Source organism: Sarcophilus harrisii, chromosome 3, assembly GCF_902635505.1.
Source record: "Sarcophilus harrisii chromosome 3, mSarHar1.11, whole genome shotgun sequence".
Taxonomy (NCBI): domain Eukaryota; kingdom Metazoa; phylum Chordata; class Mammalia; order Dasyuromorphia; family Dasyuridae; genus Sarcophilus; species Sarcophilus harrisii.
In genome coordinates, this window is record NC_045428.1 from 233,824,551 (window position 1) to 233,842,736 (window position 18,186).

Genomic DNA, 18,186 nt, shown 5'->3' on the forward strand with positions numbered 1-18,186 from the left:
CTCAATTTCTTCTTCTAAAAAAATGTCCCAGGATTGGGACAAAATGAGACAATATTTATGAACTGCTTCGTAAATCTTAAAGTGCTATATAAATGCTACCCATTTTTATTCCTGGTAACCTAAGGGCAAAAAAAAACTGAGCCATATTTGTTTGGATCCTTTGATATTTAGTGGATGTCACCAGACATGAGTGGATATATTTCAATGGGAAGATGAGGAGCCACATCTACTTGACCTAAATGCTACCATATTCTAATTGAATATCCTTTCTATGTGAAAGCTGGTAAACTTCTTTTTTTCTGAATTCTTCAATGATCTTTGAGTATCCTTGTCCCAAAACCAAACCTGAAGTAATTAGGCGCCAGCCGGAGTCAGGTTTATCTCTAACATCTGGACAGAAAGTCCCAAACCAAGATCCTCAGTTAGAAAAGTTAAATCATAAATTTAAAAAACTCTTTGGAGAAAAAATAACAAAGAGAATAAATCACTCAAAACATATCATATAAGACCTCACACAAGTAGCAGACAAGCTGAAAAATAAAGTGTCACAAGCATAATGGCTTCAGGACACAAGAAGAAATATTGCAACAAAAATCAAAAGATTAAAAAAGAAATAAAGAAAATGGAAAGAAGGTATCAAAAATATCTTACTTGGAAAACAAAATGAGGAAAAAATATTTTCAGTGAATCTAAGTTATAATATGGCCAGACTCGTACTTACCTAAATTTCCAATGGCAGTTGGAAATTACAGAGAACCATCACATGGTTACAACTCAGTACTTTTCCTAGAGCCTAGGTACAACTATTTTGTAGGAGGGATACAATGATATTATTCACCTCCTTAAATCCTGAGCCCCCACAAAGATACTTCCTAAAATATCACAAATCAGTGACTGTTTAACATAAAATACTTGCTAAATGATAAAATAATGAGCATAACATGAGTTCACCAGAAAACAATTCCAGAACCAAGAATAATCACGCTTTATCATAAAATAACAATAGGAATAAGTAGATATCACAGCTGTTCAATAGAAGTCCCAAAAAAGAATAATCAACATATCACAGTTCAATCATGAATCTGACTTTAATCTCTGAAAACTCAATAAAACTTTATTAAGTGCCTGCTATATGCCAGGTATTGTGTTAAATGTTGGGGATAGAAAAAGAGGCAAAAGACATTCCCTGCAACAAGGATCTAATGAGGAAGACAATATATAAACCAATATATACAAAGCAAAGTACATATCATTTAAATAGAAAATAATTAAGGAACTAAAGGTACTAGAATTTAGGGGTTTAAAAAGGCTTCCTGGAAAAAATAAGATTTCAGTTTGGAATTAAAGGAAGCAAAGGAGGTCAACAGTCAGAGTTTAGAAGAGAAAGCTTTCCAACCATTGAGGATAATTAGGAAAAATGCTTAGACTCAAGTGATAAGAGTTTTTTTGCTCATGGAATAGCCAGGAGGCCAATGTCACTGAAATGAAGAGTACATGGTAGGGAATAAGGAATAAGAAAATTGGAAAGTTAAGAGACACAGAATTATAAAAATCAGGAGCAGCTAGGTGGTACAGTGGATACAGCAACAGCCCTGAAGTCAGGAGGACCTGAGTTCAAATCTGATCTCAAATATTTAACACTTCCTATCTGTGTGACCCTGGCAAGGCACTTAACTCCAATTGCCTCAGCAGCATAAACAAAGAATTATAAAAATCAAACAGAGTGGCACATAAATTTCCTGGGCAACTCACAACTCTCAACTTGAAGTCTTGATGTTTTGAGTCCATTTAGGAACAGTCAATATTACATAGAACTCTGCTCCCCACTCTCTTGCCAGGCTAAACTGCTTCTTTTCTGCCCAATCTAAAAACTCTCAAGAATGCCATAGCTGAAATCAAGAGCTTAAAGGTCGATGATGAAAATGCTGATGTGAGATTGCTATCAGGAATAAAGAATTTAAATACCAAGGAACTATAGTCAAGATCATACTAGTATTCAAAGCAACTATACTAAGGAAGACAAAAAACTTGAAATAAGATATTCCAAGTGGCAGAAGATAAATGCCTATAAAGAATATTTTGTACTGTTAAGTTTGAGCATAATCCTACAATGCACAAACATACACACAAAGAGTTTGGACCAGAAATATATTGCCCTCAATAATGAAACAGATAGTGATGGGTAAATATCAAAGATAGAGGGAACAGTTTGGTTGCAAAGAATCACAATTAAAATGAAGTTCAACTCTGAAAAGTGGATCATAAAGACAGTGAAAGAACTAATATTTGGGATCTGGGAGATGTGAATAAAAAAAATAAATAGTAGGGTAGAAACAGATTTCAGTGTTTAGTGTGGTTCACATTCTTTTTCTTTTGTAACTCCTTTTCTTGGTGAGAGACAAATAAGAAAGAAAAAATAGGAAGATAGATGAAGGGGAATTCACAATTTATAAACAAACCTATGAATATAGATAGTATAAACTATCTCACTATATGGACATTTTTAGCAGATATCAGTTTCTAAGAAATACCCTTGAAATATAAAGATTTATAAAGTAGTAAAATGAAAAGTTTTAACAAAATTTATTATTCCTGAAGTAGACTTAATAAAGCAGAAGTAGAAATCCCCACTTTAGAAACAGAAAAAGTAAAGATAGATTTGGTCAAAAGAGATAAAATGTGAAAACATAGAATGTGTAAAAATAATAAAACCAATTTTGAATACACTGAATGCAGTAGCACGTTTTAAGTACAAGTTAATGAAATTTCATGGAGCAAAAGTAAGTAAAAGTAAAGTGAATCTGAGACTTAGAAAAATATAATGAAAAGTTAAATAGGAAAGAAATTATGAGAGTCTGAATTATGCAAACTATTCTTTCCACTAAAATTTTACTTTTAATTGTATTGCATTTTCCAAATGACATGATAATAAAACTAAATCTAAAACAGGGTACATTTGTGTTTTCTACTTTTATATGACTCCATAACTAGAAAATTTTAATGACCAATATTGTAGCTAGCTTCCTAAAAACCATTAGTTGACTCTAAAATGTCGGTGCAAAACTGGTCTATAACATATACATGTGTATATATATATATATATATATATATATATATATATATGTGTGTGTGTGTGTGTGTGTGTATACACATATAATACATAATGAAACTCATTGCAATTTAAATATATATTTAAATTGCAATGGTTTTTAATTTTCCAATTACCTGTAAAGATAGTTTTCAACATTCATTTTTGTAAGATTTCAAGTTCCAAATTTTTTTCTTCCTCCCTTAACCACCCCCCCTCCAAGAGAGCAAGGATCTAATATATACATATACATATACAATTATACATATACATTTATTATTTTTATACATATACAATTATTTTAAATACCTTTCTGTATTAGTCATGTTGTGGAAAAAATCCAACAAAAGGAGAAAACCATGAGAAAAAAAAAAAAAAGCAAAAGGGGAAAAAAAACCATGAAAATAGTTTGCTTCAATCCACATTCAGTCTCCATAATTCTCTCTCTGGATGTGGATGGCATTTTCTACCCTAAGACTATTAGAATTCTCTTGGATCACTGCATATAGCTGAACACATAATCTTGCTGTGTAACATATAAATTCCCCCCCCCCCCCCCGCCAACATTTAATCTTGTAGTCATGCTAAAGTTATGATAAAATAGAACAAACTAAATCTTAAAGAAAAACTAAATATTAGCTTTAATAAACTTTTATTTTCCAGAAATGAAGACAGTCTATGAAGTAAAACTAGCTGCTGAATCATCCTAGGTACTGTTAGGATTAAGGAGAATCATATAAAGTTTTCCATTCTGCAGTTTAAATCTTCCTTCAGATACTGAGAAATGCTTAGTTTAACCAATATATCTGCATAGGAATGTCTATTTTTCAGTTTCTGAAAAGGGCAAAAAGTGGAAGTATGAAGAGGCCTACAGAACATTAATTTTATCTCAGAGATGAAACCTTTTGCTGATATTCTGCTGGGATGTGAAAAGACAAAATGAAAAGTACCTTTTTAGCTGAGACTTTTGATATACCAGATTTGAATTTTAGTTTTATATACATGCGTACCAGGGCAAATGAAAAATGTTTATTTGCTGGAATGAGAACAGAATAATTTTGTCAGGGGGAAGAAGCTGCTGTTGATTAAAGGGAATAGTTGCTTTAAAAAAAAAAACTGGTCAAGAAGGGAAGATCAATAAGGGAAAATAACTCCCTTATTTACTTATGAAAACCAGTAAATTCCGGACTGCAGAAAATTTTGTCTTTTTTATGCAAATGAGATACTTAAATCCACAGACTAACAGATTTTTAGAGTAGGAGAAGAGGAGATACCACTGTACCTCCCCTCTTAATCTTCATCTCCTCCAGCCCCAGTAATCATTTCTCCTTGATTCTTTAGGCAAATGATTCTGTTCACAGTGTTTTCTGCTCCCTCCCCATTCGTTCAAATCCGTGATAGTGGCATCCAGGAAAAATTCCAGGAATTTATAGGCAAAGGTTTGAAGAACAAGTGGGAAACTTTTAGCAATTGATTTTTCTTCATTTCCGTCGGTTCCCTAAGCCTGCTGCTAAGGATGAAGACATAGCAAATGCTTATATGCAATTTGATATCCCCAATAAACTCATTTTCCGCAGTACAGAACCCAACTTGGAAATCAAAACTACCCAGTCAGTATTGTACCGACTTCGAGAGCACTAATGGTCTTACTCTGATTTAAAAGCTGGGCGGGCAAGAGCCTGGATATTCCCAGAGCAGGGATCTCTAGAAAGTGAGCAAGTATCGACTTTGTAGATAGCTGTTGTTGCTGAAGAATAGAAAGAATAGTTCTAAACACACACATAGGCAAATTCACTCACCATAGTCATCCACTTTAACTTCTTTAGGGGCGCATACCTTGGGAAGAAGAAAAACCCAGAATTGTGTCTGCCAAGCCACCCGTGGCCCAGACAAAAATCCTTTCCCTATTAAACCTCACTGTAACAATTAAACTCCTCTGTGAAGCAAGCTTCCAATATAGACAATCCCCTTTTCAGGGGTTCTAAGATCTTTTTCTCCCACGTTACTCACACTTAGAACTGCGAATTCTCTGTTCCATACACCTTGCCAAATCCCATTCTGCGCCCAACTATATGCTCTGAGGGTCCAGGAGAGCTTTCTTCACCTCTACTTACCAAATCTGATTACTTGCTGTGAAGTCCTAGGGATGCATATGTCTAGAGAGCAAAAGAAACAGAAGAGTCCCCAGCGGACAAACTTGCTCCTGAGACTAGAGCCGACAAGAAGCGTGATGTTCTCCATCTTTTCCTCTCCTTAATGTATCCCCAAATGTTGCCGCTTCCTAGAGCTCAGAAGTTGGTCCTTAATCCAATAGGATCTCTCCTCATTCTCCTAGGGGGTTTCTTTCTCTGTGCCCTGCTTCTCCGTCTCTATACCAGGAAAGAGAGTGATAAATATAGAACTGCAGGTGAGAAAGTGGCAGGCAGTTGCTGTTGTGTTCTGGAATTGTCACTTTTCTTTATGCCATCACCACCTCTTTCATCAGAAGCAGATTTAGAAGAATCTAAGCTCTCTTTGAACTTGTGGGTAAAGGAATTTTGGTGGTGAAAGTTATTGACCTAAATAACTGAAATATCTCCGTCATTTGTTCTTTAGTCAAATGCAAAAGTGGGAAAGGTGGTGAGAAAAAGGAGATAAAGCAGGGAGAAAACAGCAGAAAAAGCAGAATAGACAGCGTATGCATTTTTACAGAAGTTCTGAGCAGTTAAGTAGGATTTCCAGTAGATTAAATGGGATTAGAGATACCCTTGCCACTCTCATTCCTTCTCCCTGTCTCACTTTTTCTTTGCTATGTTCTTCTTGCTCTCAGAACACCCTCTCCATCCAACACAGGATGGAAATCTAATTAAATCCCTATATCCTAATGATAAAAGCAAATCTCTTCACAGTATTTCTGAAAGTGGAGGCAGCTCATATAGAAAAGGTCGAAAAGAATAACCTCTTTGGAAATACCCCCAGTGCACTTTCAAGAAGGTTCATTCCACTTTTCCTCCTATCTCCTCCCTCCTCATCCTTTTCCTTCTTTCTCTTCCTTCTTCATTTTCCTCTCCTCCATCTTCCTTTTTTCATTTTTTTTTTGCCACCAAGATTACCAAAAATCTTGAACTAGAGTTTAACCTCAACAAATATTCTCATATTCTGTCTCTTTTTATATGTGTACATGTATGTATGCTTGCATATATGAAGTCTTATTGAAATGTTATATTACATTACATGTACAAATTACTTCCACTTGTGAAACATCACTTGCAGCAACATAAAGCAATTAAATAAAATAATCATTATATCAAATAAAATAATCTTAAAGTGCATGCAACATTTCATGTCTGTGGAACTTTCAAATCTACTTTTTTTAATTAACTGAAACCTATTTTCTCTCACCCCATCAATCCTATTGACAAAAAAAAAGAAAAGAAAAGGTAATTCTAACAAATATGCATAATAAAATATAATAACTTCAAAATAAATCTCTCCATTGGTTGTATATAAAAATAGATATCTCATTCTGAATCCTAAATCCATTTATCAATACCCCTGTCTTGAATTAAATATTTTATCATCATTCTTCTGGAATCATAAATGATCAATATATTGATCACAGTTCACTGCTTGCAAAGCTACTTGTTTCAACAGTGTTGTATTCTGGTTCAATCCAATTCAGTCTTCATTAGTTTGTAAATGTGCTTTAAATTGTTCATTTTTTAACAAAAAAGTTCATATGGAAAAACAAAAGGTCAAGAATTTCAAGGGAATTAATGAAAAAAAAATCAAATGAAGGTGGCCTAGCTGTACCAGATCTAAAATTATATTATAAAGCAGCGGTTACCAAAACCATTTGGTATTGGCTAAGAAATAGACTAGTTGATCAGTGGAATAGGTTAGGTTCAAAGGACAAAACAGCCAATAACTTTAATAATCTAGTGTTTGACAAACCCAAAGACCCCAGTTTTTGGGATAAGAACTCACTATTTGACAAAAATTGCTGGGAAAATTGGAAATTAGTATGGCAGAAACTAGGCATTGACCCACACTTAACACCATACACCAAGATAAGGTCAAAATGGGTTCATGACCTAGGCATAAAGAATGAGATTATAAATAAATTGGAAGAGCATAGGATAGTTTACCTCTCAGACCTGTGGAAGAGGAAGGAATTTATGACCAAAGAAGAACTAGAGATCATTATTGATCACAAAATAGAAAAATTTGATTATATCAAATTGAAAAGTTTTTGTACAAACAAAACTAATGCAGACAAGATTAGAAGGGAAGCAATAAACTGGGAAAACATTTTTACAGTCAAAGGTTCTGATAAAGGCCTCATTTCCAAAATATATAGAGAATTGACTCTAATTTATAAGAAATCAAGCCATTCTCCAATTGATAAATGGTCAAAGGATATGAACAGACAATTCTCAGATGAAGAAATTGAAACTATTTCTAGCCATATGAAAAGATGCTCCAAGTCATTATTAATCAGAGAAATGCAAATTAAGACAACTCTGAGATACCACTACACACCTGTCAGATTGGCTAGAATGACAGGGAAAGATAATGCGGAAAGCTGGAGGGGATGTGGGAAAACTGGGACACTAATACATTGTTGGTGGAATTGTGAATACATCCAGCCATTCTGGAGAGCAATTTGGAACTATGCTCAAAAAGTTATCAAACTGTGCATACCCTTTGATCCAGCAGTGTTACTACTGGGCTTATATCCCAAAGAAATCTTAAAGAAGGGAAAGGGACCTGTATGTGCAAGAATGTTTGTGGCAGCCCTCTTTGTAGTGGCCAGAAACTGGAAGCTGAGTGGATGCCCATCAATTGGAGAATGGCTGAATAAATTGTGGTATATGATTATGGAATATTATTGTTCTGTAAGAAATGACCAGCAGGAGGATTTCAGAAAGGCCTGGAGAGACTCACATGAACTGATGCTGAGTGAAACGAGCAGGACCAGGAGATCATTATATACTTCAACAACAATATTATATGATGATCAATTCTGATGGACGTGGCCATCTCCAGCAATAAGATGAACCAAATCAGTTCCCATAGAGCAATAATGAATTGAACCAGCTACACTCAGTGAAAGAACTCTGGGAGATGACTATGAACCACTACATAGAATTCTCAATCCCTCTATTTTTGTCTGCCTGCATTTTTGATTTCCTTCACAGGCGAATAGTACACTAGTTCAAAGTCCGATTCTTTTTGTACAGCAAAATAACTGTTTAGACATGTATACTTATATTGTATTTAATTTGTACTTTAACATATTTAACATGTATTGGTCAACCTGCCATCTGGGGGAGGGGATGGGGGAAGGAGGAGAAAAATTGGAACAAAAGGTTTGGCAATTGTCATTGCTGTAAAATTACCTATGCCTATAACTTGTAAACAAAAAGCTATAATAAATAGATAGATAGATAGATAGATTGATTTAGATAGAGAAATAAATAAATTGTTCATTTTTATAATATTGCATTATAGTATAAATTCTTCTGGTTCTTCTGACTTAACATTAGTTTGTCTAAATTTTTTCATGTTTTATTGAAATTTTTTATTACTATACAGTACTCTATTACATTAATATATTACATTTTATTCAGCCATTCAACAATAAACAACTGTTATAAACATTCATGTACATAAAGGACATTTTCCTTTTCTGTGATCTCTTCAACAAAGGCCTAGCTGTGATAAAGCTAGTTTAAAGAACATGCATGGTGTGTAAATTTTTGTGTATAATTGCAAAATATTTTCCAGAATGGTTGTACCTTTTCACAGGTCCACCAAAAGTATATCAATGTACTTATTTTCCAACTTTTTTGTCTTCTTTGCCACTTTGATGGATGGGAAATGAAATCCTGTATATGCTTTACTTTGCATTTCTCTAATGAGCAATGATTTGAAGCATTATTTTCACTACAAATAACCTGAATTTCTTCCCTTTTTAACTGTCTACTCATATCCTTAGACTATTGGAGAATGGTTCTTTTTTCCATAAACTTGAAAAAATTCCTCATATATCTTCAAAGTGAAATTTTTATCAGAGAAACTTCCTCCAAAATTTTTTCAAATTAGTTAGTTTCCCTTTAATTTTAGCCTTCTTATACTCATGCAAAAACTTTAATTCATGTAACCATATTTCTCATTTTAGCTTTTGTAATCACCACTATTTCTTATTTGGTCATGAACTTTTCTCCTATTAATAGGTCTGATATATATTCTTTCCCTTATTTCTCTATGTATTTCTGATGTTACCTTTTATATATAGATCATATACCCATTTAGAACTTATCTTTGTATAAAGAGGAAGTATTCATCTAAATCTAATTTCTTCTATATTGCTGTCTAATTTTTTCAGCAGTTTTTGTCAAATAGTGAATCCTTATCTCAATAGTTGGAATCTTCGTATTCATCAAGTACTAGAAGCAACATTTAACTTCATCAAAAACAAAGTGCAAGCAAAGCTTAGAGAGATGCAGGATTCTTGGTTCAATAAGAAGACAGATTGAATTCAGCTTTACACTGATAATAATTCAAAGTACTTCAATGATGCCCGGAAGGTTATTTATGGTCCAGAGACCTATGGTGCATCTCAATTATTCAATGCTGATGGAACCACATTGTTTAGTGATAAGAACATGATTCTGGAGAAGTGGGCTGAGCACTTCCATAGTGTTCTCAATAGATTGTCATCAATCAGTGCTGAAGCAATTACTGTGTACTTCAAGTGGAAATCAATCCCTCTCTAGTCAAACTTCCAACTGAAAAAAAGGTTTTGAATGCCATTAGACTCCTCTAATGTGACGAAGTATCTTGTACTGATTCCATACCAGCAGAGAGGTAGAAGTCTCTAAGAAATTATAAATAATTTCTCCAAATATTAAAATCTGACTTTATTTATATAAAAATGTTTTGTGATTCGTGTTTACGTAGTTCCTGTTTTTTTCTTGGGAGATGTACTCCCAGATATTTATGTTGCCTGTATGTTAGATAAGATATCTTTTACAATACCTCTTGAAGGGTTTTGTTGGTAATATGTAGAAATGTTAATGAGTTATTTCTGTCTACCAGATTCACTTTATAAGACAAGTATATCCTAAAAACTAAAGCAAAGAAGAATACTGAAAATATTAGAAATATTAATTAATATTAATTTTTAATCTTGCCGATTATAATAATTTATTTATGAAATCATTCATTATCACCAAACTGGATTTATACCAAGCATGCAAGGATAATTCAACATTAGGAAAGCAATCAACATAATCATAGTAAAACCCTCAGAGTTGTTTTGACTTACTTTTCTCTTGTTATTTGTGTTATAATATTTTTCATATATGCACATACACAAATATTTATGTACATAAATGTATACATATGCTTTATAAAATATATATTTTGTATATGTCAAGTATATGTAAATATATTATATGTATATATATTATTTTTATATCTCTTGGATACAAAAACCTTATTTTAAAAATTTGATACATATTTTACCATTTCCCTTTGCATCCTAAGTGCCTTTTTTTGTCTATGCAGAAGCTTTTCAGTTTCATTCAATCAAAGTTATCCATTTTTTCTTTTCTAATTGCCTCTGTCTTCTGATTGGTTAAGAACAGATTACGAATCCTTTTCTTCTAAACTTTTAATATTATCTTTAACATGGCAGTCATATTTTCAATTTTTACTTTTAAAATTATATTATATTTTTTAAATCAGCAAAAATCTACCTTCTTTTCCTCTTTGCCCACTTTGAAAAAGAAAAAAAGCCCTAAAACCCTCTGATAAACCTGTATGATCAACCATGCCCCATTCCAACATTGACTATGTCCTGACAATTGCTTTTTTGGATTCACATGATGCAGTATTAATTTTTTTCATCCCCTCATTTTAATTCTGTATACATTTATAATGTTAGTATGTTCTTATAAGCAATAAATTGTGGGATTTGGTTTTCTTACCAAATCACCACTTATTTTCATTTTATTATATAATTTAATCCATTCACATTTAAAGCCATAAGACTTAGGTTTATGTTTTTCTTCATTTACTTTCATTATGAATTTTTTCCTGTTTCCACCATAAACACTGTGCTTTGTCAATTTGATTAATTTATCTTCATTTATTTTAAGATGATCTTATTCCTACTAACTCTTCTCATCCTCATGCTCTACTCCATCCCATTAGTTAGTTCTTTGCCTTTGGGTTTTTGTATATCATTCCTTTTTTCTTTCTTATTTTTACCTGGTAATTTAATTCTTCTCTTTTTTCTCTTAAATAGTCAAAAGCAGATTAACCTTTTCTCTCTTTCCTTTCAAATGGTTTTATTAGTTTTTAAATTTCAGTTTTCTTTTTCTAAAAGAATTTGTTTACTTCATACTTTTTATTGCTTTTCTCCCCTTTCTGGGTGCTTTAAATTTGTATTCTTTGATTAATAACTTTTATATTCCAGGGTTCTCTGTTCTAAACAGTTCCTGGTATTGCTTTATAAAGCTTGCCTCAGACCTAAGTTCAAATTTGACCTCAGACACTTAACACTTCCTAGCTATGTGACCCTGGGCAAGTCACTTAACCCCAATTGCCTCAGCCAAAAAAAAAAAAAAACAAAAAGTAAAACTTGCCTCCTGGTCTCCTTTTAAAATTTTTCTTATTTTTCAAAATACTTGCAAAGATAGTTTTCAACATTCATCCTTGCAAAAATCTTGTGTTCCATATTTTTTCTTCTTCCCTCCCCTAGACAGAATTATACTATTAACAACTATATGAAAAAATATTATAACACAAATAACAAATTTACAATGGCCATTAACTAAAAAGATTTGGTACATTTAATCTGTCTTAGGAAAAAGTCAATTAGAACTTCTAGATGTAAATGATTCCCAGGAGAGTGTAACGGTATGGACCCAAGGAGGAGGTTTTAAGACAAACTAGGAACAAATTGGCCAAATGGAGGGCAAAGATTGATAATGCCCTGAATAGTCACAAAGGTAAGTAGATTGCTACCACAGGGCAATATCCTATCACTTACAAGATTTGATATATTTCTAAGAGTGAGGCATAACAGAAAAAAAAGGGGACCAGAACTCTTCAACAACGAGGTGATTCAGGCCAATTCCAACAGATTTGTGAAAAGGAAGGATAGAGCATTTTTATTGTTCAGGTAATCCAATATTGGTCCTTACTATTTGGTTGCATAGAATTATGGCCTCTGTGTGATGAATTCTATCAATGGACTAAGTCAAAAGTCCCCACATATTCAGCAATAAGGTCAGTTTGCTTTCTTGGGAGAGGGAGGTAAGGGTAGAAATTCTTCATTGTTACCTACATTTGTTAATGATTGTTGGAAAAACTGAAATTAGGTGAGATCATATTATTTGTGATACTTTCAGTTGAATGTGGGTATTATTTTATTCTCCTCTAGTATTGGAGCTAGGTAACATTTAAGAATGGTTCTAAATTAATCTTTTTGTTCCAGGAAATTGCATCTATACGTTAGAGATGAAATTTAGAAAATATATTAGAACTGGAATCATGAATATTTCCCCTGGGCTTTTTCTTCTAGTTCATTTTTTATCTTGGCCCCTGCTTTCTCCAAAGATTGGTATTCTGAGGATATATCTAATCGTCAGCCCAAGACTATCCTCATAGGAGATATTAAATTGGAAAAGATTAAGTATTCTAGAGAAGGAGATAAGCAGCTTGAAGACTAAATATTGCCAGAAAGAGGCTTTAGAGGTTTGATAATTTATTTATGGGCACTGGAAGCAGATGCTGGTTTATTTACTGAGGTTGAATTTCGGGGTTAGAGGAATTAACCAAAAACTCTTTGTTGTAAAACAATTTTGACCTGTATCTCTCAAGTGAGTTCAAATGGAAATCAGTCAGGTTCTCTAAAGAAAAATGCCTGCTTTTCCTGTTCTAATCTGGAGACAGACTAGATAAGGTACTTTCTCATTATAAGAAAGAACTGGAGTTCTTGACTGGCTATATAATAGTGAATAGCTGAACATGCCTCAGTCCCCTTTATGAACCACCTGCTTCAGAAGCCATTACAGCTTAGCTAGCTCTTGGAGAATGTTACCCTTGTATAGAGCTATAGCTTGCTGTGAGCCTTACCCCATTTGATACTGTTCAGGATTAGTCAGGTATATTTTTCAAGCATTAGTATAGGTTGGGCCTTTCTGATGTACTTGAGTGTATAACTTCTCCAGTGGTCCCCTCTAAATTTTTTAGTGTTTCTTAATCTGAGATCAGTAAATTTAGATAAATAGATAAATAGATAGATAGGTAGATGATAGATAAGTATAGTTTAATATTATTTATTTCCTTTGTATTCTTATGTGTTTCATTTTAAGCCTTTAAAAACATGAATTTGAGAAGAGATCCACTGGCTTCACCAAATTGACAATTGTACGTGACATAAAAAAAAAAAAAAAATTAGGAAACTTTATTCTTAAAGAATAAGATAGGAGATCTTGTGAAGGCAGAGTTATGGAGCTGGTTATTAAAATTCAGGTTTGAAAAGATAGAAAATCACTCTTGTTGAGGAAAACAACTTACTGGGCATTCATCCCCAGAGCCTGTTTTGCCTTCATTGTCATGGGGGATAAGGGGAGTTAAATCCCCAAACTCCTTCAGTTTTTTCCCACCTCTTCTGGGCTGTATTGACTTAATCCAGTCCCCTGATAGTGCAGGTTAAATATTGGAACAAAATGAAATATTCATAGTCTTTTCAACAGTTTAAAAAAAAAAGATTTGTTTACTCCTAATTAAAGAATATTCAATAAGGAGGATTAAGGACATATCAAATTGATGTGGTCCTTGCCTAAATTGCTCATTGTGATACACCAATCAAGCATCAGAGAGCTTATAATGTTTCTTGTGGTGGCTTTGAACTCAGTTGATCAGAGAATAATACGAATAAGCCTATGGCTTTCATCCCTTGAACCACCAGGATTCCAACATAATTTTAATATCTTTTTTTTTAAAAATTACCTTAACTTGTAAAGGGAAAGGGATTGAGTTATTTCTCCAATCATATATCAAATCAGAAAGGGATTGGAAATTTTATGCCTGGGTGACAGTTTAGCAGGGTTCAGATCCTTGAGGATCCATTGGATACAGGAAGTCAAAAGACTCCACTTAGATGTGATATCCTAGTGAAGATGAGAAGTATTAAGGTAGTTACCACATAGGATGACCATCTCTGGACAAAAGTGGATTAATGTGGGAAGAAAATCAGTAGTATGCACTCCTTTTATAGTTATAATGAGCCTGAATTTCTGGGCCTGGGCCCACTTGTATCAATATCTTCTATGTAGAGATCATTAATATCTGAGTGTGATATTCTCAGTGAACCCCTTTCTCTGTCATTATCAACTACATTGATCGTCTTTGTGAGAATTTGGACACTGCAGCCTGTTCTGATATTTGATTTGTAAGTGACTCTTCTTGGAATCCATTGTTGGTTCTCCATGGAGTTTAATTCTATCTTTAAAGAGTCCTTGAGGGTAAACAACTTGGACAGTATTTTCATGGGCCTTTTGCTATGGGTCTCATTGGAGGATCAATAGCTAAGAATATCAAGGAGCAGCATCACTTTGCTGGTATCTATTTAGGTAAGCCATGTCAGCAGGCTTGAAATGGCAACATCAGAACCATTAATTGAACTCTAAGGGACTCTTTAAACTGTATGTTGTTAATGACTTAATAATTCAGAAAGATTAACTGAAGTTTTTTTAGAGACATATAAACTAGCAACAAGAAGGGAAGATAGTTCTTTAAATTTCACACTATTTATTTCCATATATTGTTACTATTGACCTACCATCTAGCAAGGACATGAGATTTGTTCCTGTAATATGCACACAAACATTCACATTTTTATTGTTGGCTTATATTTAACAAAAAGGTTTTGTAAATAATTTGCCTCTTTCCAGATGATAACCTTATATTGGAGGACAGTCTGCCCCTAATCTAAGATCACTTACTAATTATAAATTTATTGATCTTTTGGGGAGGCAAAAGCTTCTAAATTTTGTGTAATCAAAATACATCCATTTAATCTTCTGTAATCCCTGAAATCCCTTATTTCATTAAGATCATCTTATCCATAGTTGTGAAAGGGATCTCCTTCCCTGCTCTTCTAAGTCTTTTTTTTTTTCCTTAATGATGTATTTGTTTTGCTTGATTATGCACATTTATTGCCAGAATATTGTTTTTATTTGCAGGTAGGGAATAGGAAGAAAAAAAATAAATGTTTAATAGTGATTTATGATTTGACCTTTTATATTTAGTTCATGTATATACATTTTGGATACATGACATTTATATGTGAAGGCAGAATGCTGCTGGAGGTAACAGAGAAAAAGTGGCATTATGGACAGAACCTTGACTGGTAAACTAGTGCTTTTTGTAGGACTACATATAACATAGGAAGATACCCAAAAGAGGGGGGAAGGATGTGAAGGGTCAAATCAAGGGTTGGCAATGAGGGCAAGGCAAACCTATGGCTTTAGGAAAGGAAGAGCTTAAAGGGGAAAGGGTAACAGAAGGAAAAAATGACTGAAAATGGAGGAAAGGAAAAAAAATCCTTGCTTTGTTGGTAGGAGAGTGCTCTACTGATAAATGTTCTCAAGGTGGAAAAAAAAAAAAAAAAAAAAAACTGTGATGGGAGAGAGGAACCTTGCATTTGATGTGACCTTGGGTGAGTTCATGCTTGAAATGTCGCTTTGTCCTAAAACCTTAAAAAAAAAAAAAGAAACTGGTAAAAGAGGCACAAAAATTAAATGAAGAGAAGAATAGCTTAAAAAGGAAAATTGGCCAAATGGAAAAGCAGGTACAAAAACTCACTGAAGATAATAATTCTTAAAAAGTAAAATTGAGCAAGTGGAAACTAATGACCTTATGAGCCATCAAGAATAAATCAAATAAAATTTATAAATAAAAAATAAAAGAAATTGTGAAATAACTCAGAAAAACAATTGACTTGGAAAGTAAAGCTAGGAGAGATAATTAAGAATAAGTAGTCCACCTGAAAGTCATGATCAAAAAAAGAACCTAGACATCATCTTTCAAGAAGTTATCAAGAAAAATTGTCCTGATATTCTGAAACAGAGGGTAACACAAAAATTGAAAGAAGCCACCAATCACCTCCTGAAAGAGATTCCAAAATGAAAACTCCAAGGAATATTATAGCCAAATTCCAAAGCTCTCAGATCAAGGAGAAAATACTTTAAGCAGCCAAAACAAACAAACTAACAATTCAAGTATCGTGGAGCCATAGTTAGGATAACACAAACAGCTTCTACATTAAAAGATTAGAGAATTTGGAATATGATATTCCAAAAGGCAAAAGTGCTAGCATTTAAAAAATAGAGGATTTTTAAATATTTCTGATGAAAAGACCAGAGCTAAATAGAAAATCTGGCTTTCATATACAAGACTGAAGAAAAGTATAAAAATATAAACATGAAAGAGAAATTATAAGGGATTCAATAAAGTTAAACTGTTTACATTCCTGCATGCCAAAATGATACTTGCAACTCTTTCAAACTTTCTCGTTATTAGGACACTTAGAAAGGGTATTCAAAGACAGAGGACATAGGTGTGAGTTGAATATGAAATGATAATTACCTAAAAAAATAAGGAATGAGAAAGACGAATGCACTAAGAAAATAGGAAAAGGAGAAGTAGAAAGGAGTAAAATATCTAGCAGAAAATAAGTATAAAAGAACTTTTACATTGGAGGTAAAGATGGAGGAAGTAGGGTACATCTTGTGAACTTTACTTTCATAGGAAATGGCTCAAAGAGGGAACAACATAGTTGGGTATAGATACCCATCTTATTCTATAGGAAAGGAGAGAGAAAGGGAATAAGAGTAGAAAACAGCCAATTGGGAGAGGTAAGAATCAGAAGCAAAACACTTTTGAAAATGGACAAGATGAAAGGAGAAAGAGAGTAGGATAAATAGGGGAGAGAGGAATAGAATAGAGGGAAATACATAGTAATCAGAACTATGGAAAAAATTTACAGCAAGTTTCTCTGATTAAAAACATCATTTTTCAAATACATAGAGAACTAAATTAAATTTATAGAAATAAGAGCCAATTGATACAATTGATACAAACAACTAAAAATATAAACAGGCAATTTTGATTTGAAGAAAATCAAAATTATATATAGTCATATTAAAAATGGTCTAATGTATTGGTTATCCTGTTATCTAGGGGAGGGGGTGGGGGGAAGGAGGGGAAAAATTAGAACAAAAGGTCTGGCAATTGTCAATGCTGTAAAATCACCCATGCATATAACTTGTAAATAAAAAGCTATTAAAAATTAAAAATAAAAAAATGGTCTAAATTCTTATTGATTAGAGTAGTGCAAACTAAAAGAACTCTATCAACTTGCCTGTGACAGAAATGGAAATATGTTGCAGAGTATATGGGGAAATTGAGAAACTGAGGCATTATTGTGGAGTTGTAAAATGATGCAACCATTCTGGAGGGCAACTTGGAACTATGCAGAAAGTGTTATAAATTTTATCCGAGACCCTGATTACTATTCCTGCCTTTTTTATATACTAAATTTCACTCCTGCCCTTTATTTTATCTTTCTGTGTATCTTTTATTTTTATAATATTTCCTGAAAGCAACATATTTTTGAATTCAAATTTTTAATCCAGTTTGTTTTATAGGTAAATTCATCTATTCACATTCTAAACTATAATTACTTACTTAGGTGTATATTTTCTTTCTTCTTGTTTTTCCTCACTGTCTTCACCCTATTTATCCTATCTTTCCCCATCCCTCTGCTTTACTTCTACCCACTATCTTGTCCTTCTAGTCCTTAACCTACTCACCCCTCTAAGAATCTTTCCTTCATCCCTTCCTCTCCCACCCTATCTCCTTACCTTATTTTTTTCTGAATTTAGTTGTCCTCTCTGCTGGTAACTCTGCAGGAATTCTGCTCTCCTGCAAGTGCCCATAGACACCAAGATTCCTTCTCAATATTGCACTCATCAGGTAAATAGTAGCTCCTTCCCACAACCCAGGACCCAACTGTTCAGGATAAGTATCCTTGA

General features: G+C 33.3%; 1 protein-coding gene across 2 annotated transcripts in view; it reads right to left on the reverse strand.

The window, feature by feature from the left end:
- Positions 1-5,575, reverse strand: part of GRIK1 (glutamate ionotropic receptor kainate type subunit 1) — a 101,267-nt gene extending 95,692 nt beyond the window's left edge. For both annotated transcript variants that reach the window (XM_031959208.1, XM_023498842.2), the window contains exon 1: positions 5,203-5,575. In XM_031959208.1, coding sequence (XP_031815068.1) covers positions 5,203-5,329 — 127 coding nt within the window. In that variant the 5' untranslated portion in view covers positions 5,330-5,575. The remainder of the gene's footprint in view (positions 1-5,202) is intronic.
- Positions 5,576-18,186: the final 12,611 nt, after the last annotated feature.